This window comes from Bubalus bubalis, chromosome 21 (genome assembly GCF_019923935.1).
Source record: "Bubalus bubalis isolate 160015118507 breed Murrah chromosome 21, NDDB_SH_1, whole genome shotgun sequence".
Classification (NCBI taxonomy): Eukaryota; Metazoa; Chordata; class Mammalia; order Artiodactyla; family Bovidae; genus Bubalus; species Bubalus bubalis.
The window spans coordinates 701,384-725,191 of record NC_059177.1 but is presented as its reverse complement, the minus strand read 5'-3'; the positions used below and the strand labels follow the sequence as shown (position 1 = coordinate 725,191).

Genomic DNA, 23,808 nt, shown 5'->3' with positions numbered 1-23,808 from the left:
CCTGATTTTTCACGGCAGCCATCATCCTGGGGGTTTGCTGGAAATCTCGGCCGAACAGTCACACAGGACCAGGCTTCCCCAGCCAGGGGTACTTTCCTGAACTCTTGGCGGCAGAGCTGGCGCCGGAGCGAGAGCATCGAGGCCGGCGGGTGTTCAGGGCGCCAAGGCTGGCCCGACCCCGTCCACTCCTGAGCTCTCTCCGGCATCCACCACACGCCTTATGCAAAAGTCACACTCACGGTTCTGAGTCTGTAGAATATTTTGTTGTTTAACAATGAAAAATAAAATGGAACGACCCCCCGAATTTGATCCGAGTGCGTGGGTTAAATCAACTGCTGAGCAGCGGTGTGGCGGGGCGCTACCGAATCCTTGCAGGGAAGAAGAAGCAGGCGGAGGGTTGAATGTCAGAAAAAGTGCTAGAGAAAAGCTGGTGACAAAAGATGGCTCGCTGTGTCGTCAGAGCCAGGGACCTAGAAAGCGACGGAAACACGCACCTGCAGAAGTAGGATGCTGGGGTCGCAGGATTTTTAGTTTTCCTTTGCCTTGTGCTTTCCTGTAAAGTCTGCATTTTCTGCAGTGAGCTTGGACTACTTTCGCAATTAGATTAAGAATAAAGTTTAGTTTTGAGTAAAAAATATCAGCCGGGATTTTGCCAAGAAGGGCTAAGCAGGATCCCCTCCTGGAGCCTCTCCGGGGGGCATTCCAGCCTCTTCACGCGGGTGTGGTGCTCCCGCGGGGCTCCGGGCTGGGTCCTGGGAGAAGTGGGGTCCGAGGGGGCAGAGCGGGGCCGGGGTCTCCAGTCCCCACTCGGGCGGTCGATCTGGGCTCAGAAGCTGCGGCCCCGGATCCCGGGCTCAGCGTGGGGCTAGTGCGTGAGTCGCTCGCCGGCTGTCCAACCCGCACCACAACGCTGGGCGCCTCCGAAACCCCTTTCCAGACGGAGAACCGGGGACACCGGGACGTCCCGTGACCCCAGTGGTCTGGACGACTCCAGGGTAGAGCGTTCGGGACGGCCATCCCTGTGTACGTACGGTTCCCTCCGTGCCCGCCAGGACCTGAGGAGACAGGAGCTCCCTGCCCTCCAGACTCTGCCCTCAGTAGATTCTGTCACCCTACCGCCCCCTCACCCCTCCCACTCCTGCGCCTGAAAACTAGGGCCAGGTCCTAGATTCAGCTGAGACAAGTCCTAGCCGCCTGTGCCTACATCCTGATCACATTTGAGAGGAGAAACTCATTCAAGGGCATGCTTAGCAGGTTTGAAGGGATGAGCACTCTGACCAGAGAACACGACTTATGTATCTGCATCGCTCACACTGCTGAGTTCCTCCTGATAACGACAGGCATGAAAAAGATAATGCTGCCTGTGCTCTCTTCCCTGGCTTGAGAGCAACTCACTCCACCCAGGGTTTCAGTTTCCTTGGAGAACTTGGTGAGAACAAAGGAGTGACAGCTGGTAACGGGGGGACATTTGGGGCAGAAGACCCCAGGGCTAGTCCTAGCACCATCTACCAGAGCTGAACACCTGATCCTGGGCACAATTTCCAGGTCCCGCTAGACCTGCAGTCTCTCCCCAGGGGTGTTTTCTAGCAGAGCCACTGGGGCTGAACTGCAATGGGGGCAGCACCCCTCATGCTAGGAGCTCAGGAAAAACTCTCCCTGGTACTTCTCAAGACCCTTGATTTATAACCTTAACACTCTTGAGTTTCATTACAGAATCTACAATATCAGATGTTTTAGAGAATAGGTTGGTTCCCTAGAAGCTGTAGACTGTCACCTGAGGTTGAACTTTACCTTTAACCTTTTTTATAATTAATTGCCTTTTAACCTCACTGGATTTTGTTGCAAGTGACCAGCCAGAACAGGAGGGGAGTATTTTCTTACTAACTCACCCCACACTGTCCCATAAAGCAGCCGCTGGCTGTAGAGTTACTGTGCACTTGGAAGCAGCTGTTCAAAGTTCACTGTGCTGGTGAATATAAAATCCACATTGGATTTGGAAGACAGTATGGAAAAAGGTAACATTTCTTATTAATATATTCTATATTACATGTTGAAATAATGTTTTGATACACTGGATGAGATCAAAATAAATTTCACCTTTTTAATGTAATTAATGAAAATTTAGTATACTTAGCTGATATGTTTTTAATGGACAGTCCTGGTCTAGAAAGTGAAAGTGAAAGTGAAGTCGCTCAGTCGTGTCTGACTCTTCGGGACCCCATGGACTGCAGCCTGCCAGGCTCCTCCGTCCATGGGATTTTCCAGGCAAGAGTACTGGAGTGGGGTGCCATTGCCTTCTCCGCCTGGTCTAGAACATACAGCTAAAAGCATTTCTCCTTGTACACTTTAAAGCAAGATGAAAATTTTCTTTCTTCCTTAAAAACATGAGGGATCGTTTATGCCCAGGCACTTTTCAAAGGTACATACTTCGTTCAGTTCAGTTCAGTTCAGTCGCTCAGTCGTGTCCAACTCTTTGCGACCCCGTGAATCGCAGCACGCCAGGCCTCCCTGTCCATCACCAACTCCCGGAGTTCACTCAGACTCACGTCCATCGAGTCAGTGATGCCATCCAGCCATCTCATCCTCTGTCGTCCCCTTCTCCTCCTGCCCCCCAATCCCTCAAGTATCCACCTCCAATTCCCGTACAATGAGCACCAGGTCTGTGGCAAATATGACTTATGGGCTTCAGGACCTCAAGGCTGTTTGTGGTTTCAAGTCCAGAGAGGAAGAAAATGCAGCGCTCCCATGCACCCCTGTTCCAGCTGAAAGTGTGGCTCTCCTCTACCCTCACTACACTATTGCTCATCACAAGATCAGGAGCCTTTCCTCACAGAAGGAAAGCCAGTCCTTTGTGGCTGGAGTCAGAACTCGAATCTTCTAGTAGGGAGATCCAACAGGACGCAGCTTTAACGGAGGGGGGTTGTGTTGATAATCATACCCACTCCCATCATACCATTTTGAGAAAGGCTTTGAGCAGGATCTTCCCCGGACACTTTGGCACAGGGGCATTATAATAAACAGCTGGGGTGGGGGCGGGGTCAGGGAATGGCAAAAGATACACCCCAGTAATATGATGGACAAAATACTGCTTATCATTCATGGCTGGATCTGGGGCACTCACAGATCTCATTCTACATATAAATGGTAGGGAAAAAAAGTTGCCTGAGGTTTCTCCTTCCCAGCTCTGGTGGGCTCTACACCCATGACTGAGCAGCACACACCAGCATTTCAGGATGATAAGGTGACGTAGGGGCAGTGGCAGTGAATGGGGCTCCGTCAACTTCCACCTTCGTATCTTGTATGTATTCAAAGGGAATTTGCTCCTGTTACACCATGGAGCTCATCTCCTGATGGGCAAAGGACTAGTTGGGAATGTATTATCTCTCTCCACTTCAGTTTCTCTTGCTCAGGGAAATGTGGAGTGAAGAACAGAGGATTTCTAACATTTGCTGAGTGACCATAAAGTGCCTGGTACAAGCCTGGTATAAGCAACAAGTAGTATGACCCTTGGACTGTGAGGAGATCCAATCAGTCCCTCCTAAAGATCAGTCCTGAACGTTCACTGGAAGGACTGATGTTGAAGCTGAAACTCCAATACTTTGGCCACCTGATATAAAGAGCTGACTCATTTGAAAAGACCCTGAAGCTGGGAAAGATTGAAGGCAGGAGGAGAAGGGGATGACAGAGGATGAGATGGTTGGATGGCATCACTGACTCAATGGACATGGGTTTGGGTGGACTCCGAGAGTTGGTGACGGACAGGGAGGCCTGGTATGCTGCAGTTCATGGGGTCACAAAGAGTTGGACATGACTGAGCCACTGATACTGAACTGAGTATGACCCCATTTTGCAGTTGAAAAAACTGAGGTTTTGGATTCTATGAGTCACTGAACTTCTCCTTACAGTTTCAGCTCCCACCTTCTCAGATGTGTTTCTTTGTCAGTCCCACACACCACCTTCTATTTCAGAAATTTCAATTTCTGATCTTGTACTTTTTTTGCCTGGAGGACTATTAACAGTATGGACTTTTGGAGTTCGGTGAAATTTGGGTGTGGGGACAGATGAGACTGAGTACTCTGTTGGCTACCTTTAGTCATGACCTTTGATGTGTAAATGACCCTGCTCCCATTTCACTGGGGGGAAGTTGATGACCGGGGGCATGTCCAGTGAGATGTGTGAATTAGCTCTGAAAGTCTTCTACCTGATTTCCTGTCCTGTTTTAAGACAGTAAAATATGAAACACTTCTTGATAAATATTATCTCAGTTAGAAATTCATCTAAAATACAGCCTAACTGTAGCGGCTATAGATATGTGAGAGAAATACAGTTTCTGACCAAAGAGAGTCGGATTTAAAAATCAAGGCCCCCATACCTATACAGAGCACAGGCAGCCCCCCAGATAATTAATACCAGTACTACCTATGAGTTTATGTAATTAGGTTTTCTGTCGTCCTACTTACTTCAGATATTTTTTCCTTAGCTAGGTTTTTTTAATGTGTTGGTGAAACAAAAGTTCCTTATATTCTCGGAAAGCATATTATTTCCAGTTCTTCTGAGACTGGGTGCATCCCCACCTATTCCACCCCCACTCAGCTAACCTCAGAGCCTGCTGTCTATCCTTCAGAAACTTCATCTTTACCCTCTTTGCTACTCCCCAGCAAAACAGTCAAAGCACACACCCAAATTTATTTTTATTGTGCATACATAGGAAACATGACCCTATCAAAAGAACAAAAAAGACAAATGAGTCAAGTGTTACAAGAGGAAAAGCATGCACAGATCTACTCCCAGTTCACTCCTAGCCATGGACTCAATGGGACTTCACACACCAGAAGTTGGCTTGGACTGGCTCCAAGCAGTGGGCACTGTCCACCGACAGCATGGGGGAACAGTGGGCAGGAAATATCACTGTAGAAGGAATTTCCACACACACTGACCACTGAGTGGGTTCTCACCAATGTTCAAGGGAAAACAAAGTTTATCTCACACAAGCATGAATATAAAATAGTTGAGTGCTACCTAAATCATCTAGTCTCTTAAGATCATTTGCTATAAAAAAAAAAAAAAAAAAAACCCAAAACAGAATTTCATCGTGGACATTTGGGTGCCTATGTAGCTGCACAAACTCCAACTTGGGACGCTTTCTCATCAGAACTGTAAAGGAAGAAACTGGAGCTGAAAATGCCAAAGGAATGGCCTGGAGGAAGAGAAACTTCTGGACCCGTGTAGTTATCCTGGGTTGTAAACAGCAAATGTTGTGCTTTGTTGCTCATTCAAATCAAGGAATTGAGTGTGGGGAGGGACTGAAGTTGGGGACAGGAGTTCAGAGGTCACGCTCAGTGGTCAAAAGCACCGGCAGCAGCATCTATGTTCAGACTATTTCCAGTGTTCATCTGGCTCCAAGAGTATCCCATGGAGTCCCTGGGGAGGCTCCCAGATTCTCCATCCTGACTCCTCACTCCTACTCCAGCAGAGCAAAGACATGGAGACAAGGAATGGGGAATGAAAACACTCAGTATCACTCTAGTGAGATGTCCTGATGCTCAAGTTCAATGACTGACAACCTCTCAAAAGGCTCTAATTACTTCATTTCAAAAATAAGCACCCAACCCCCACCCCCACCCCCGCCCCATTACTATACATACATGTCTCCGCTACGATGCTTTGCCCTTCCTATACATGACCCATCAGGTCTCAATCTGGGTTTAAGTACATGATGGTGGGCATAACCTACGTAGCGGAGCAGAACTCCAGTCCCCTAACAATCCAGGACTCCCTGTGATTCGAGGGCCAGAGAGGTTTCTGAGCCAGGTTTGCATTTCCAACCACATCTTTATTCTAATTTTGATTAACTCGTGAGTGAAATCTATTCGTTCCTTTTGGAAGAGATCTATTTGCAGTCCTGGGGTTTTGTGTTCCTGTCTTGGCAAGCTTCTCCTCTGCAGAGCCTGGCATACACCTGCTGAGATCAGGCAGGCAGGGCCAAGGCTTGCCCACCCAGGCTCAAGCCACTGGCTGTGCTCCGCTGGGACACTTCTCTCCAGGGGCCGAGGTGGCTTCCCAGCTGGATGTACCTCTCTGCTTTGAAAGTGTCCATTACAACACACTGTCAGGCCTGCCTCAGGGGAGGGTGCAGAGATGCCTGGCTGCGATCACAGGCCAGAGAACTACTGACACCCAGGAAAGACTCCGAGTCTGACCTCAGGGCACGACTCCACACCACCTTCCCCAGATGCACTGAAAACAGCTCCATTTTCCTCCCAGGTCAGACCAAGAGCTCATGGAATGCAATGTCCAGTTTGAGGCAGGAGGCAATTTCCCATGAATTTAAATACCTTCCCTTAGTGATTTTTGGGGAACTACAGACATCAACTTGGCCTGATTCTAGAGCCTCATCTCCCTGAGGTACAGCACACCAGTGCTCTCCCAGCCCTGGCGGTACCAAGGGCAGCGCTCTGGTCTTCAGGAAGGGAAGGGGAAGAAGGGGCTCAGAGGCTGCACCCCGTCATCATTTTTGGAAGAGGAAACTGCTGGCTCTGCGGGGCCTGGTTCTAGCCGGCAGCTGGCTGTGTGAGGGGTGCCTGGGCCACGGGCCCCCTCACGTCCCCAGGCACTCACCCGTACTGCCTGGCCTTCTGCCGGGGTCTCCCCCCTGCAGGCCTGGGCAGCCAGCTCAGGGGGGCAACCCTCAGGACTGTCCACTCAGCCAGAGCACAGATTACATTGGAAACAGAAGCAACAGAGGAGACATAGGGTGAATTGAAATATTGGTCCTCCAAGGAAAACTTGAGAGGAAGCTGTGCTTTGAAGATATCAAAAAGGAACTTGCCCTCAGTGGCCCATAAGACCTTTCCTGGAAGTGAGCCATGATGGAGCAGGGAGAGCAAGCGACAGCCTCGCCCTGCCTCCCAGCCACGTCACACAGGCAGGCGCTGGCAGCTCCCCCGGCTACTTGGTCTTCACCACCTGCTCATATGGGGGTGGGGGCGTGTTGCAGTAGGAAGGGGGCGGTGGGTAGGCCGTGCTTCCCTGGGATGAGTTGGGCTGGACCTGGAAAGCCATCGCCACGGGATTCCCAGCAGGATTCATCCCTGATCCTCCGGGATCGGTGTAATGTGGCAGCCCCAGCGGCTGGGCTCCTGAAAAACAAACAAGCAGATGAGAGCACGGCCCGGCCGGGTGCCCCTGTGAAGACCACTGCCCTGGTCATGCACTTAGCGGACGTGTATTGCAGGCCAACAAGCCCAGACACAGGAGGGCACCAGGGTGCAGGGAACGAGCAAAGGTGAGATGCTGGCCCAGCCTCCTGAAGCGGCTCCTTCACAGGGCAGACGGCCAGAAAGCACCTCAGTCCATGAGGGTGCCCGAGTGTTGGAGGGATGATAGCACGGTCAGGGGCGGTGGAGGCCAACCCACAACCGAGGGACAACCAGAGGAGCTTTGCCAACACCTGGGGACATGCACCAAAAAATTATCAACACAGACGGCCCAGCAGCCCTGAGAGCCTGGAAAGCCAGGATGCCGAAAGGTGAGCCAACTTAAGAGAGAACTGAGAAGAGGACCTGGGGTTCCCAGCTCTTGGCTAGAAGCACCACAGGCACCTCCACAAAGTTTCTGAGAACAGTGTGCTGAAGTGTGAGCTGTGCTCACACCTGCTGGGTGACATTTACTCAGGGCAGAGCACCTGTCATCCAGGTGAACCAAATTCCCAGACAGGGAGACAACCGAGGGGCCTGAAGTCAGTGGGGTGCGTTGACAGGTCTGTGGGCTCTCCCCTGCCCTGGATGCTGCAGAAAGATACTGCTCCCTTGTCTCAGGGAGAGGCTGTAGATGCAGGCTGAGCCCTGCTGCAGCCCAGGGTGTAGGACACAGGGGGCAAGAGCACACAGATGGTGACAAGAGGGAATACCTAGCCCCAACTCTCGTTTAACAGTAGAAGTACCCGAGCTGCTGTGTTGAGCTTATTTCTTGGATCTGCATTTTCTGATCATGTTGATAATGTGATAGGAAACTGACTAAAGAATCAAGAAAGAAATCTTGGGCTCCGGGCTTTTCGTGGGTTTAGCTAAGTTCACGCGTGAATCAGATGCATCTGAATTAGGCCTCATTCAACCCAGGGGATGCTCGGGCACCAGAGAGGTAGTGTCTGCCTGTATATTATGTGGGGTCTTTTTTTGTGCAAATCTCCCTCTGCTACAGTTTAACTGAATAAAGGTCATATTCCTGGAAAGATGCCCACCAACATGTGCAGGATGTCTTGGAAATCTACAAATGTGCTGAAGGAGAGCACAGGACAGAAACATACAGTCAAAGAGGCATTCGGGGTGTCAGGAGGAGCGCATCAGCCACAGATGGACCTCGATCCGCTCCTCCTCTCAAACAGGCTTCTAGTGGTGTGTCTTCCTGTTGCCAGGAGATGTGTTTGTTCACAAGCCCCTGACTAGCCAGGACCGTCCACTTCTCAAGGGCAAAGATAGTTTATTTATCTTTGAATCTCTGTATATTTAATACAAATAAAAAGTTAAAGATAAAAAAGAGAGGCTAATGTAATAGTCTAGGAAAGACACAAAAAAAGCTTTGAATATGAGACAAGAAATGAGGAGAGATCGAGGGGTTCAGGAGGTGTATCCAAGGACCGGGGACCAGCTGAGTGTGAAGACCATGGGGAGGAGAGGCCTGCCTACGAAAGGCCTCAGCTTCCAGTTTGAGGAGGGGCCACCTGGCAAGAGAGGGGACAGAAGGGCAGGGTCTGCAGGAGTCCGAGCAGCTCTGGGAGCCTTTGGTATGGAAGTGGTAGCAGAGACATGGCTGTGGCCAAAACTACCCAAGGAAGAGCGTGTGGAGGGGGCCAGAGGGCAACTGAGGAGAGGACCAACACTTCTGACAGGAGAGACATAGGCAGTTCAGGTGGACGAGGAGAATAAGAGGAGGCTGGGAGGAAAGTGGAACAGTGAGGCAGGAGCTTTGTCACCAGGAGGAGGAGGAGAGGGCACGACGAGCAGTACTACATGCGCTCCCCGAAGAGGACCCTCATACTTCTTGCCAGTAGTCTCAGCACTGAGGCTGGCACAGAGGCCCAGCTGCTGGGGCAGAAAGCTGCTCCAGGGTAAGGGGCAAAGACCAGAGAGGGGATGGGTGTTGGCTAAAGGGGTGCAGGACAAGGGAAGGTGTGTTTCTTTTATTCTTTAAAAAAAACTTTTAAATTAAGGTATAGTTGATTTAGGGCTTCCCACATGGTGCTAGTGGTAAAGAATCTGCCTGCTAATGCAGTGGACTTAGGAGAGGCAGGTTCGATCCCTGGGTTGGGGAGACTTCCTGGAGGAAGTCATGGCAACCCACTCCAGTATTCTTGCCTGGAGAATCCCATGGACAGGAGAGTCTGGCGGGCTACGGTCTAAAAGGTCGCTAAGAGTCAGACATGACTGAAGCAACTTAGCATGCATGCATGTGCTGTACTTAGTCGCTCAGTCGTGTCTGACTCTTTGCGACCCCATGGACTGTAGCCCGCCATGCTCCTCTGTCCATGGGATTCTCCAGGCAAGGATACTGGAGAAGGTTGCCATGCCCTCCTCCAGGGGATCTTCCCAGGATCAAACCATGGTCTCCTGCATTGCAGGCGGATTCTTTATGGTCTGAGCTACCAGGGAGGCATGCATGCGTAGTTGATTTAAAGGTTATGTTAGGTTTCAAGCGTACAACATAGTGATTCAAGATTTTTGCAAATTATACTACATTTAATGTTATTACAAAATAATGGCTATATTTCACTGTGCTGTACAATATATCCTTATTGTTAATTTTTTTAGACAGTTTGTTCCTCTTAATCCCCTCCTCTACCTTGCCCCTCCCTCTGTCCCTCTCCCCACTGGTAAGCACTTAGTTTGTTACCTAAGTCTGTGAGTCTGCTTCTGTTTTGTTATATTCATTCGTTTTATTTTTTGGATTCCACATACAAGTAGTAACATACAGTATTTGTCTTTCTCTGACTTACTTCACTAAGCATAATATTCTCCAGGTCTATCCATGTTGTTACAAATGGCAAAATTTCATTCTTTTTTTTTATGAGTAATAAAAAAAAGAATTTTATTTTTATAGGAGTAATAGCCCATATTGTGTGTGAACACACACACACACCAGGTCTTCTTAGCCATTCATTTGTTGATGGACACTTAGGTCAATTCCATATTTTGGCTACTGTACACAGAATATTGGGGTGCACGTACTCTTCAAGTTGGTGTTTTCATTTTCTTTGGATGTTTACCCAGGAGAAGAACTGCAAGGTCATGTGGAAGCTCTATTTTTAGTTTCTTGAGGAACCTCCATGCTGTTCTCCATAGTGGCTACACCAATTTATACTCCCACCAATAGTGAACAAGGTTCCCTTTTCTCCACATACTTGTCAACTTAGCCATTCTGACAGGTGTGAGATGATATCTCAGGGTGGCTTTGATTTGCATTTCCCTGGTGACTGCTGACGTAGAGCATTTTTTTCATGTGCCTCCTGGCCATCTGCGTATCTTCTTTTTTTTTTTTTTTTTTACGTCATTATCTTTATTTTTTTAATATAAATTTATTTATTTTAATTGGAGGTTAATTACTTTACAATATTGTATTGGTTTTGCCATACATCAACATGAATCTGCCACGGTATACACGTGTTCTCCATCCCAAACCCCCCTCCTACCTCCCTCCCCGTACCCTCCCTCTGGGTCGTCTCAGTGCACCAGCCCCAAGCATCCCCATGCATCGAACCTGGACTGGCGATTAGAAAAATGTCTATTCAGATCCTCTGCACATTTTAAAATCAGGTTGTTTGGTTACTTGTTTGAGTTGTATAAGCTCTTTATATATTTTGGATATTAACCCCTTATCAGATATATGATTTCCAACAATTCTCTCCCATTCAGAAGATTGTCTTTTTGTTTTGATGATGGTTTCCTTCACTGTTAAAAGCATTTTAGTTTGATGTTGTCCCATTTGTTTATTTTTGCTTCTGTTTCTTTTGCCTTAAGAGACAGATTCAAAAAAATGTTTTGCTGTGATTTATGTCAAAGACTGTCCTGCTTCATGTTCTCTTCTAGGAGTTGTATGATTTGGGGGTTTACATTTAGGTCTTTAATCCATTTTGAGTTTATTTTTATATATAGTATGAGAACATATTATAATTGCATTCTTTTACATGTAGCTGTCTAGTTTTTCCAGCACCACTTATGGAAGAGACTGTCTTTTCCCCATTGTATATTCTTAAGACAGAAGTATTTTTAAGGACAGGAAGTGCTTGAACATGTTTATACAGTTAGGTACAGAAATATAGTAAAGAGAGGATTTCTGCTGCTGCTGCTAAATCACTTCAGTTGTGTCTGACTCTGTGCGACCCCACAGATGGCAGCCCATCAGGCTCTGTCGTCCTTGGGATTCTTCAGGCAAGAACACTGGAGTGGGCCATCATCTCCTTCTCCAATGCATGAAAGTAAAAAGTGAAAGTGAAGTTGCTCAGTCGTGTCCGACTCTTAGCGACCCCATGGACCGCAGCCTCTTAGGCTCCTCCATCCGTGGATTTTCCAGGCAAGAGTACTGGAGTGGGGTGCCATTGCCTTCTCCAAGAGAATTTCTAGGGAGAATATAAGCTCAATGAAGGTTAGGGACCTTATATGCCTGGTTCAAAATTTGAACCCCACTGTCTAGCAAAGAGCCTGGCACACAGGAGGGCACCTGGTATTTTCTGTCAAATGGGCAGAGGAGCCACAGGCAGCAGCTCAGAGCAGCAGGACAGGGACCCACAGCCCCTGCGTGAAGGACGCCCAGGTGCTCACACAGGCAGCCCGTGCACTGCAGGCCACGGGGGTTGGCGATTTGAGCAGACAGATTCCCAAGTCCTCAAAGAAGAGATGGTCACAGATGGTAGCAAAATGGTGTTGGAGAATGGAAGAACCAGTTTGGGATTCAGTGTGTGGTTTGGGATTCTTGGGACTGTAAGGACATAAAAGTGAAAGTCAGGAGCCAATGGGACACCAGGACCATCTGTCTATCTTACAGGGGGTGGAATGTGGGGGAAGAGAACTAGCCCTTACATTCTGAAGCCTTATGGTAGATGGTTTAGTTAGAGAAAGAAAATAGAGAATCTGTGAAGAAGCAGAGTCAGAGGAAGACTATTTCTCCAGGAGACAGAGAGGAAAGGATCAGGAGATGTGAGTAAAACAACTGCAACCACTCAGTTGCCCAGCTGTCTTCTCAAGTGTTAATGCCAATCTGCATCGTCCTCTATCACGTGGGAAGGGCATAGTGTGGGCACAGCAAGGGTATTGCTATTGCATCCATATTCTTGAAGACACTGAAGCTCAGCGAGACATAACCTGCCAAGGTCACACAGCTACTATGTGGAGGCACCAGAATTGAACCGAGTACTGTCCTGTGAAGCCCAAGCTCTTTCCACGGTGACACGTTCTCACAACAGGGTGATGAAATGGGCCTCCCTCCAGCTGCAGAGGGACAGCAGACTACGGAAGGCTGGGGATACGCTAGACCTGCATTCTGAGCAGCATCCCGGGACTGAGGGCTTAGTTCAGGGCTGTCACCAGCCAGGCTGCGCTGGGCTGCACTCTATCCCAACCACACTGTGCTTCTCGACAGAGCTGAAGTTGTTTTACGCCTTACTGCCATCCTCTTTCCTCCCTGACAGTCTGGGTGAGATTTGAGAGGGAACCCTAGATTCAGCAAACATCAGTCAATTATAGCAGCTCCACCTGAGGGGAACCGTTCTGCTGATGCTGCCACACTTTCCTCACAGCGACCCTGCTGCCACCACCAAGCTCACTGGCCACTAAGAGGAGGAGATGAGCCAGGCCAACCTTTTCTTGGGATGCAGAAGAATCCGGCTCGCCATAAAGAAAGGAGGGGTGATGACCACCTGAGAAAGACCAAGTGGCTCGCAAGCCCAGGGCCACCAGGTCCCCGCAGCTCTCCTAAGTGACTCCATCTGTTCCCTGTGTCTGTACAACCAGCTCAGCTCAGGGTGGGCTCTAGTGTTCTCTCCTCCATACACTACCTGCCTCACACAGTTTAATCAGAGCTCAGATCCCAAATTCCTACATCCACCTCCTCCAGCCAGGCTGCTTCTCAAGGTTTAGACAGGTTTCTCAAACACATTCCAGCAGACACGCAGCTCCTCTTCCCACCCATGACTTGAACATCCTATGTCACCACAGCCACCAATTCACTCACAGGGCTGTGAGCTGAGTTCCTGTACTAGGGGTGAAAGGCCCTCCATCCTCAGGTCCTTACTTCTTTCCGTCTCGTTTCCCACTGTCCTGCCAACAACAACCAACTGCTTGTATCCTGCTCACCTCTCCCAGACCCTCATCAGAAAGTAGCTCCTAGTGTTAAAACATGCAGATCACTCCTCCTGCAAAGTCTTGGCCCATCTTCACACCACCATCCCCATCCCCTCAGCCTCTCATCTGACTAATTCCCTTTTATCTTTCAAGTCTCAGATCAGAATCACAGCTCACTGACTATCACCACAATCCTGACTGGACTAGGACCCCTGTCCTCTTGGCACTCAGAAAAGAATCCACATATTGGGCACCACAGTGTAGTAGAATAGTTTGAACTTCTGCATACAAGGAGAGGATTTAACTCACCTGGGGACTCTTAGAACCCAAGCCAGCATCTGGCATTGCAACAGACATCCCATCCATGAGACAGATAAGCGATGGAAGGAGGGAGGGATGGTGCCTGAACTTCACCTCTGCTACACCACGCTGAACACGTGGGGCAGCTTTGTGAGACATGCCTGCTTCTGATGCCCAGCAAGCCTGCATCAAGCCTACCTGCTGCCCCTGAGGGTAGAAGCGTTCGAAGGGATAACTCCACCTCCCCATCACAAGCGATGGGGGTGGGGGCGGGCTAGGGCTGTGGTCTTTGTACCAGAGATGTGCTGAGGGCATGTCTGGAACATTCGTGCAGCACCGTCACTCACACTGGAGGGTAATGAGAAACGATGACAAGTGTGTCCGACTTAATTGGACAGTTATGTTAGCAGTCTCATCACATGGGAACTGGAAGGGTAGGGTTAAAACATCTGAGCATGGAGATGGAGAGGTACTTAGAATAGTAAAGAAACAACAAATGGGAGGTGGATAAATTCTGTACTTGTCAAGAACATAAACCCTCAAGTGAACAAACACAAGGATGAAACTGCTAGAAAGACTGGTTGAGGGCACAGACAGCACGAATGGAGGCTGCACTCTCCTGGGGTGGAATGAGGCTCCTGGGCTAGAGGGGGCATCAGTTGGCATGGAGGATGTGTGTGTCCCAGACGTTCACTACGCTTGCTGATTTGGCTAAAGCAGAACTCCTGACAACATACTGATGTGGCAGAATATCCAGGATCTTGCAGAGAAGAGACACAGAGAGGAGACACACTCAGTTTTGACTCATTCAGGGAGGTGGAGTGACGAAGACATCATGGTATGTGTGAAAACCACAGAAAAAAGGCCAGGCAAGAACAGGTATGTGCCACAGATGAGAGAGATCATTTCAAAAATGTCTCCCAAATATACACATGATTCTATGGCACATGACTCTGGAGTTCAAAGCATTTTAAAATCATAATTCATCAATGGAGCAGGATAGGAAGCCCAGGGATAAACTCAGGCACCTATGGGCAACTGTGATCTGTGACAAAGAAGGCAAGAATATACAATGGAGAAAAGACAGTCTCCTTGATAAGTGGTACTGGAAAACTGGACAGTTACAAATGAAAAATAGAACACTACCAAATGCCATACACAAAAACTAAATCAAAATGGTTTAAAGACCTAAATGTAAGGCCAGGCACTACAAAACTCTTAATGGAAAACAGGAAGAACACTCTTTGACATAAATCTCAGCAAGATCTTTTTTGACCCACCTCCTACAATAATGAAAATAAAAACAAAAATAAAGCAATGGGACCTAACTTAACTTAAAAGCTTTTGTAGAGCAAAGGAAACCATATACAAAATGAAAAGACAACCCTCAGAATGCAAACTAGTACAGCCACTATGGAGAACAGTGTGGAGATTCCTTAAAAAACTGGAAATAGAACTGCCTTATGATCCAGCAATCCCACTGCTGGGCATACACACTGAGGAAACCAGAATTGAAAGAGACACGTGTGCCCCAATGTTCATCGCAGCACTGTTTATAATAGCCAGGACATGGAAGCAACCTAGATGTCCATCAGCACATGAATGGATAATAAAGCTGTGGTACATATACACAATGGAGTATTACTCAGCCATTAAAAAGAATACATTTGAATCTGTTCTAATGAGGTGGATGAAACTGGAGCCTATTATACAGAGTGAAGTAAGCCAGAAAGAAAAACACCAGTACAGTATACTAACACATATATATGGAATTTAGAAAGATGGTAATGATAACCCTGTATGCGAGACAGTAAAAGAGACCCTGATGTATAGAACAGTCTTTTGGACTCTGTGGGAGAGGGAGGGGGTGGGATGATTTGGGAGAATGGCATTGAAACATGTATAATATCATATATGAAACAAATTGCCAGTCTAGGCTTGATGCAGGATACAGGATCCTTGGGGCTGGTGCACTGGGATGACCCAGAGGGATGGTACCGGGAGGGAGGTGGGAGAGGGGTTCAGGATGGGGAACACGTGTATACCTGTGGTGGATTCATGTTGATGTATGGCAAAACCAATACAATATTGTAAAGTAATTAGCCTCCAATTAAAATAAATTTATATTTAAAAAAAAGAATGTGAGAAAATACTTGCAAATGAAGCAATGGATGAGGGATTAATCTCTAAAATATACAATGCAGCTCAAGATAAAAAGCCCAGTCAAAAAATAGCAGAAGATCTAAATAGACATTTCTCCAAAGACATACAGATGGCTAACATCTCTAATTATTAGAGAAGTGCAAACCAAAACTATAATTAGGTATCACTTCACATCAGTCAGGATGGACATCATTAAAAAATCTAAAACAATAAATGCTGGAGAGGGTATGGAACAAAGGGAGCCCTCCTGCACTGTTGGCGGGAATGTAAATTGGTACATCCTGTATGGAGAGCAGAATGGAACTCCCTTAAAAAGCTAAAAACAGAACTACCATATCAATCGGCAATCCCACTCCTGGGCATATACCCAAAGAAAACCATTATTCAAAAAGATACATGCACCCCAATGTTTATGGCAGCATTATTTACAATAGCCAGGACATGGAAGTAACCTATATGCCCATCAACAGAGGAAAGAATAAAGAAGATGCATTACATATATACAACGGAATATTCAGTTCAGTTCAGTTGCTCAGTCATATCTGACTCTTCAGCCATAAAAAAGAACAGAATAATGCCATTTGCAACACAGATGGACCCAGAGATTGTCCTACTAAGTCAAAGACAAATACCATCTAGAAAAAGAATACAAATAAAATTATTTACAAAACAGAAATAGAGTTACAGATGGAGAAAACAAACATGGTTACTAGGGAGTAAGGGACAGGGAGGGATAAATAGGGAGATTGGGGTGCTATACATAAGATAGATAACTAATAAGGACATCCTTTATAGCACAGGGCATTCTACTTAATAATCTGTAATGGCCTATATGGGAACAGAACCTTAAAAAGAGTGGATACACGTATAACGGATTCAATTTTTTGTACAGCTGAAACTAACACAACATTGTAAATCAACTATACTCCAAGAAAAATTAAAAAAAATAGAAAATAATATAAAAATACCTCAAATCTTATTCTGTATCAAAGAGAATAATTTGCAAACTGAAACAGAGATTAAAAAATGAGAGAAAATGAAACTCCAAAATAAGTAAGGGCTGTGCTTTGGGGAAAGCATTCACATGTTCTGGCTGACATAGTACCACAGTGAAGAAAGAATAAAACCCATATTTAAGCTTTACAGTAATACTTGCTTCCCTGATGGCTCAGATGGTAAAGAATCTGCCTGCAATGTAAGAGACCCAGGGTTAGATCCCTGGGTCAGCAAGATTCCCTGGAGGAGGGCATGGCAACCCACTCCAGTATTCTTGCCTGGGGAATCCCATGGTTAGAGGAGCCTGGAGGACTACAGTCCACAGGGTCACAGAGTCGGACATGACTGAAGCAACTGAGCATGCATGTATGCCTGTCATAGTGATCTATACATGCATGCACGCTAAGAGTTGGACACAACTGAGCAACGAAGCATGCATGCACGTGCAGTATCAGAGTGACAGGCATACATGCATGCGCAGTCGCTTCAGTCCTGTCCGACTCTTTGTGACCCTGTGGACTGTAGCCTTCCAGGCTCCTCTGTCCGTGGGATTCTTCAGGCAAGAATACTGGAGTGGGTTGCCATGCCCTCCTCCAGGGGATCTTCCCGACCCAGGGATCGAACCCATGTCTCTTACATCTCCTGCACTGGCAGGAGAGTTCTTTACCATTAGTGCCACCTGGGATACTATGAGATATATATTACCTTTCTCCAATTTATAGATTTTTGGTTGATGGCCAAATGCTCGAGTCCAGCTCCAGCAGCCAGGGATTCAACCTGAAGAGATGGACGGTGTCGGCAATGATACGTAGCCTCTGACTCATAGTACGGGACTACATCTTGATGTAGCCTCTATGGGACTACATGTTTATTTCAAGTTTCAGGTTCTCTTTTATACTTTGACAAAAGCATTAGGTCAGAGGTTTGATGTTTTTAGTTTCCTCCACCCAGATTTACTGTACTTAACTTGTGATTACATTGTAACTCATGCTACATTCCTCAGTTTATTTCCTATCTTTCTAAATCCTGTTTATCCCTAGCATCTTAAGATCATTATGTCCTAAGAAGGCTTCTAGCTATTCTTAATTAATCCTAAACCCTAAACTCAGCAAACTTCTTTTGCCATAAACATTCCCCTCACAAACAGGTCTCAGATAATAATCCTTCCCATGGCCCCAAGCTGCGGCCTACCTGCTCATCCTGGAACATTCTTTGTAAAGATCTTTGAACAGATTATTTTCTAGGCACAACTGAAAAAGGCTTTGTGCTTTCTCATGTTTCTCTCAAGAACAATAAGCACCTTAACATTCTTTCCAGTCAACTCAACCAAAGAAAGGAAAGAACAAGTCAGAATCACAAGGCCTAACACCTTCATCCCAGGGCCGTGCCTGCGAGATGAGGAGAGGGGGTTGGGGCCGTGCCTCCATTTTGTCAGTAACGCCTAACGCGGCTCCTGACAGCCAAAAATGTTATATATCAATAACTTGCCTGGGAATCTTTTTCCACTGGACACTTCTGGGTCTGAACCCTTGAGGGGTCCGTCCTGCAGCCCAGGACACATGGATACAGCAGCGCCACAAGTCGGCCAGTGGGGGTGGGGGCCCTGAGCTTCTGCATGCTGCTAAGCATGGAGGTAAACCAGGAGCCCTGTCTTTGTGATTTTTTTGTCACAAGAGGTAACTCTTATAAATGATTTTAACCTGGCTGATTAGGGCGTGTGTTACTTGCAGCCAAAACACTTGAACGAATTCTTGCAGAGAACATTCTCATGGTCAATAGACAAATCTCCCCACTTCATAACTTGCTCCCTTCCTTTTCTAAGCCTTCTGGTTTTTAATTTCTTTTTATGTTGTATCCATTCATTTTCCAAAATTGTCTCAGCTACTAAAAATATTTTTCAGTTCATCCTTCAGGACTTTTTTAGGTATATATACTGATACATTGTTTAAAAAGAGAGACAGTGCTGTTTCTCCTTCCTGATGAATAAATATTTTCGTGTTAATGCTTTGACCAAGAATTTCTAGAACAGTGTTAAACTTTGTTAGTAAATATCCTAATTTTAATAGCAATACTTGTACTGTTAAACTAAGTATGTTGTTGGCAGCAGGTCGATGGTACAAAGTGAGCTTATTAGACAACTACTAAACATTTCCATTCAAAAGTCACAGCTGGTAACACTAGGCTTAGGTGTACCACTGAGAACTTGGTCCTGACCTCCAATGACCCCAAACACATAGTCTAAGGCTTCATTATATTAAGAAAAAGCCTCATTTTGCTAGATATATTACACTTTACATCAGTACTTTGAGTTTTGATAAGAAATGTATATTGAATTTTATTACCATTTTTCTAGCATCTACTGAGTTACTCAGTGATCTTTTTAAAAATTAAGAAAAACCTAGAGAGAATGTTTATTGGTTATAAACTAATGACTTAAAACTGAGATTAGCTGATGGGCATTTTAGGTTCACACAAAACAGCACGTTCACAGCTCCATGTTTTCTATACAGTAAGACCCGTACATACAAAGGAGTTCCATTCCAAGAGTAAATTATGGAACATGAAATCTAATTTGTTTGTAAATCCAACAAGCTCACGTACCCAACTAACACAATCAGATGTATAGTACTATACTGCAATAAGTTGAAAATATTACTACTTTTCACATAAAAATACATAAGAAACAAACACAAAAATAAAACATTTAAATTGTGCTACACCTTCAGAAGGACAATAGTACAGTACAACATCTGGCATACAGGGTCTGGCATCGAGTGAACAGGCAAGAAGAGCTGACTGGAGTAGGGAGAGGAGGTGGGAGATGGCAGCGCTGAAGGGTCATCAGCAATAAGAGACGGAGGGCGAGCTGCACTCTCACCCATGCCTGACGCCGAGGGCATTGGTCTGGTTCTTTGCTGGATTCAATTCTACCTACCCTTCCTACCCTTTTGGAAAAATGACCCAGTGCCTCTTTTTTCTCATCATAGATGACATGGTAGCACTGGATTGAGTTCCAAATGGTTGCTGCAAACTTCATGTTCCATATTACATCTGGGTCCCATGCCTCAAAAACTACCTTCTCAAATAAATAAAACCCCTTCCCATTTCTCATGTCATGAATCCTTTTGGTTCTTCAGTTACTTCTGAAGAACTAAACCAGTTGCTTCCAGACAACCTGGGCTTGAAATGAATGTACTGTACTATTGTGCTATATGCAGCAATGCAAAGTACACAAAAGCACAACCACCTGTGGAGGACGGACGGACATGACAATGCACACCAGACACATGAAATAACTAATGTGACGACGTGAGAATGAACATTCTCATCTTTGAAAGTTCGCAACTTGAAGGTTTATATGTTGCGAACTTTCAAAGATGAGAATGTTACTGTCCTACAAAGCGCTGACCTCAAGTCTAGTCTCCATCCATCACCATACCTTTGACCCCTTCACCCAATTTATCCACACTACTTCCCCTCTGGTAACCATTAATCTGCTCTCTGTATCTAAAATTTTGCTTTTTTTTTATTGTTTGCTCATTTGTTTCATTAGACTTTACAGGAGTGAAATCATATAGCATTTGTCTTTCTTCATCTAAGTTATTTCAAATACCATACTGTCTTCAAGGTCTTCCTATATTGTCACAAATGGCTGGATTTAATTCTTTTATATGGCTGAACTGTATTCTGTTGTGTGTGTGTGTGTGTGCACTTAGTTGTGTCGGACTCTTTGCAATCACTGTAGGCAGCCAGGCTCCTCTGTCCATGGGATTTTTCCAGAAAAGGATACTAGAGTGGGTTGCCATTTCCTCTAACAGGGGATCTACCTGACCCAGGGATCAAATCAGCATCTCCTGCACTAGCAGGACTCTTTGTGACCCCATGGACGCCAGGCTTCCCTGTCCTTCACCATCTCCCGGAGCTTGCTCAAAATCATTGAGTTGGTGATGCCATCCAACCATCTCGTCCCGTCATCCCTTTCTCCTCGGGCCTTCAGCATTTCCCAGCATCAGGATCTTCTCCATTGAGTCAGCTCTTTGCATCAGGTGGCCAAAATTTTGGAGCTTCAGCTTCAGCATCAGTCCTTCCAATAAATATTAAGGATCGATTTCCTTTAGGATTGACTGGTTTGATCTCCTTGCAGCCCAAGGGACTCTCAAGATCTTCTCCAACACCACAGTTCAAAAGTATCGATTCTTCAGTGCTCCACTTTCTTTATGGAACAACTCTCACATCCACATATGACCACTGGAAAAACCATAGCTCTGACTAGACGGACCTTTGTTGGCAAAGTGATGTCTCTGCTTTTGAATACGCTGTCTAGGTTTGTCATAGCTTTTCTTCAAGGAGCTAGCATCTTTTAATTTCATGGCTGCAGTCACCATCTGCAGTGATTTTGGAGCCTAAGAAAATAAAGTCTGTCACTGTTTCCATTGTTTCCCCATTTATTTGCCATGAAGCAATGGAACTGGATGCCATGATCTTTATTTTTTGAATGTTGAATTATTATTTTTTTTTTTTTTTTACTTTACAATATTGTATTGGTTCTTCCACACATCAACATGAATCTGCCATGGGCATACACGTGTTCCCCATCATGAACCCCCCCTCCCACCTCCCTTGAGTTTTAAGCCAGCTTTTTCACTCTCCTCTTTCACTTTCACCAAGAGGCTCTTTAGTTCTTCTTCTCTTTCTGCCATAAGGGTGGTGTCACCTGCATATATGAGCTTATTGATATTTCTCCTGGGAATCTTAATTCTAGCTTGTGCTTCAACCAGCCTGGCATTTTGCATAATGTATTCTGCATATAAGTTAAATAAGCAGGGTGATAATATACAGCCTTGATATACTCCTTTCCCAATTTGGAACCAGTCCGTTGTTCCATGTCCAGTTCTAACTGTTGCTTCTTGAGCTGCATACAGATTTCTCAGGAGGCAGGTAAGGTGGTCTGGTATTCCCTTCTCTTTAAGAATTTTCCACAGTTTGTTGTGATCCACACAAAGGCTTTAGTGTAGTCAATGAAATGGAAGTAGATGTTTATCTGGAATTCTCTTGCTTTTTCTATGATCCAGCAGATGTTGGCAATTTGATATCTGGTTCCTCTGCCTTTTCTAAATCCAGCTTGAACATCTGGAAGTTGTTAGTTCATGTACTGTTGAAGTCTGCCTTGGAGAATTTTGAGCATTACTTTGATTGCATGTAAAATGAGTGCAATTGTGTGATACTTTGAACATTCTTTGGCATTGCTTTCTTTGGGATTGGAATGAAAACTGGTCCTGTGGCCACTGCTGAGTTTTCCAAATTTGCTGGCTTATTGAGTGCAGCACTTTTAGGATTTAAAATAGCTCAGCTGGAATTCCATTACCTCCACTAGCTGTGTTCGTAGTAATGCTTCCTAAGGCCCACTTGACTTCACATTCCAAGATGTCTGGCTCTAGGTGAGTGATCACAACATTGTGATTATCTGGGTCATGAAGATCTTTTTTGTACAGTTCTTCTGTGTATTCTTGCCACCTCTTCTTAATATCTTCTGCTTCTCTTAGGTCCATGCCATTTCTGTCCTTTATTGAGCCCATCTTTGTATGAAATGTTCCCTTGGTATCTCTAATTTTCTTGAAGAAACTTCTAGTCTTTCCCATTCTGTTGTTTTTCTCTCTTTCTTTGCATTGTTCACTTAGGAAGATATTTTTATCTCTCCTTGCTAGTCTTTGGAACTCTGCATTCAGATGGGTATATGTTTCCTTTTCTCCTTTGCCTTTTGCTTCTCTTCTTTTCTCAGCTATTTGTAAGGCCTCCTCAGACAACCATTTTGCATTTCTTTTTCTTGGGGATTTCAATCACTGCCTCCTGTACAATGTCATGAACCTCTGTCTAGATTTTATGAGGTACTTTCTTTCTGTTCCTAGTTTGCTGAGTGTTTTGATCATGAAAGTGTGTTGCATTTTGTCAAGTGCTTTTTCCGCATCAATTGAATAATCATTATTTTCCTTCATTATGCTGACATGATGTATTACTTTAATTTTTATATGCTGTGAAGTGAAGTGAAAGTCGCTCAGTCGTGTCTGACTCTTTGCGACCCCATGGGCTATACAGACCATGGAATTCTCCAGGCCAGAATACTGGAGTGGGTAGCCTTTCCCTTCTCCAGGGGATCTTACCAACCCAGGGATCGAATCCAGGTCTCCCGCATTGTACGTGGATTCTTTACAAGCTGAGCCACCAGGGAAGCCTGTTGAACCATCCTTAAATTCCAGGAAAAATCCAAATTGGTGCATAATCCTTTAAAATGCTGAACTCTGTTTGCTACTATTTCGTTTAGGATTTTTGCATCAATGTTGATCAAGGACAAGGGCCTATAATTTCTTTTTTCTTGTGATGTCTTTGTCTGGCTTTGGGATCTGAATAACGCTGGCCTTACAGAATGAGTCAGGAAATGTTCCTACCTCTTTGATTTGGGGTGGGGGGTGGGGAGGATTGATATTACTTCTTCAAATGTTCGGTAAAATTTTCTATTGAAGCCATTAGGTCCAAGGCTTTACTTTGTTTGGAATTTTCTGATGACTGATTCAATCTCCTTACTAGTTACAGGACTACTCAAGTTTTTTATTTCTTCATGATTTAGTCTTCGTAGATTTTATTTCTAGAAAGCTGTCCTATCTAGTTTACCCATATTTTTTTGCTCTATAATTGTTTTCACATAATCCTTTTTATTTCTGTAGAATTGTTGGAATGTTTCTACTTTCCGTATGATTTTAGTAGTTTACGCCTTATCTTTTTTTTTTTTTTTCTTAAGAAAAAAAATATAGACAGCCTGCTCTTTTGATTACCATTTAAAGATAAGGAATATTTTTTCCTTCCTTTCATTTTCAACCTCTTTGTGCTTTGGGGTCTGAAATCTATGATGGAGTGAAAGTGATACAAATTCAGCAGAAATCATACTTTGAATTTCAGTCTTTTTCTGGGCTAGTGGTATGTGATAAGATCTATCATGATTCTGGGTAGTGGCAGCAAACCATAA

At 45.4% G+C, this 23,808-nt stretch overlaps 1 protein-coding gene across 3 annotated transcripts in view; it reads right to left on the bottom strand.

The window, feature by feature from the left end:
* Positions 1 to 4,674: 4,674 nt before the first annotated feature.
* Positions 4,675 to 23,808, bottom strand: part of VOPP1 (VOPP1 WW domain binding protein) — a 170,105-nt gene continuing 150,971 nt past the window's right edge. For all 3 annotated transcript variants that reach the window (XM_025273022.3, XM_006074766.4, XM_025273021.3), the window contains one exon: positions 4,675 to 7,139. In XM_025273022.3, the coding sequence (XP_025128807.1) occupies positions 6,949 to 7,139 (191 nt within the window). In that variant the 3' untranslated portion in view covers positions 4,675 to 6,948. The remainder of the gene's footprint in view (positions 7,140 to 23,808) is intronic.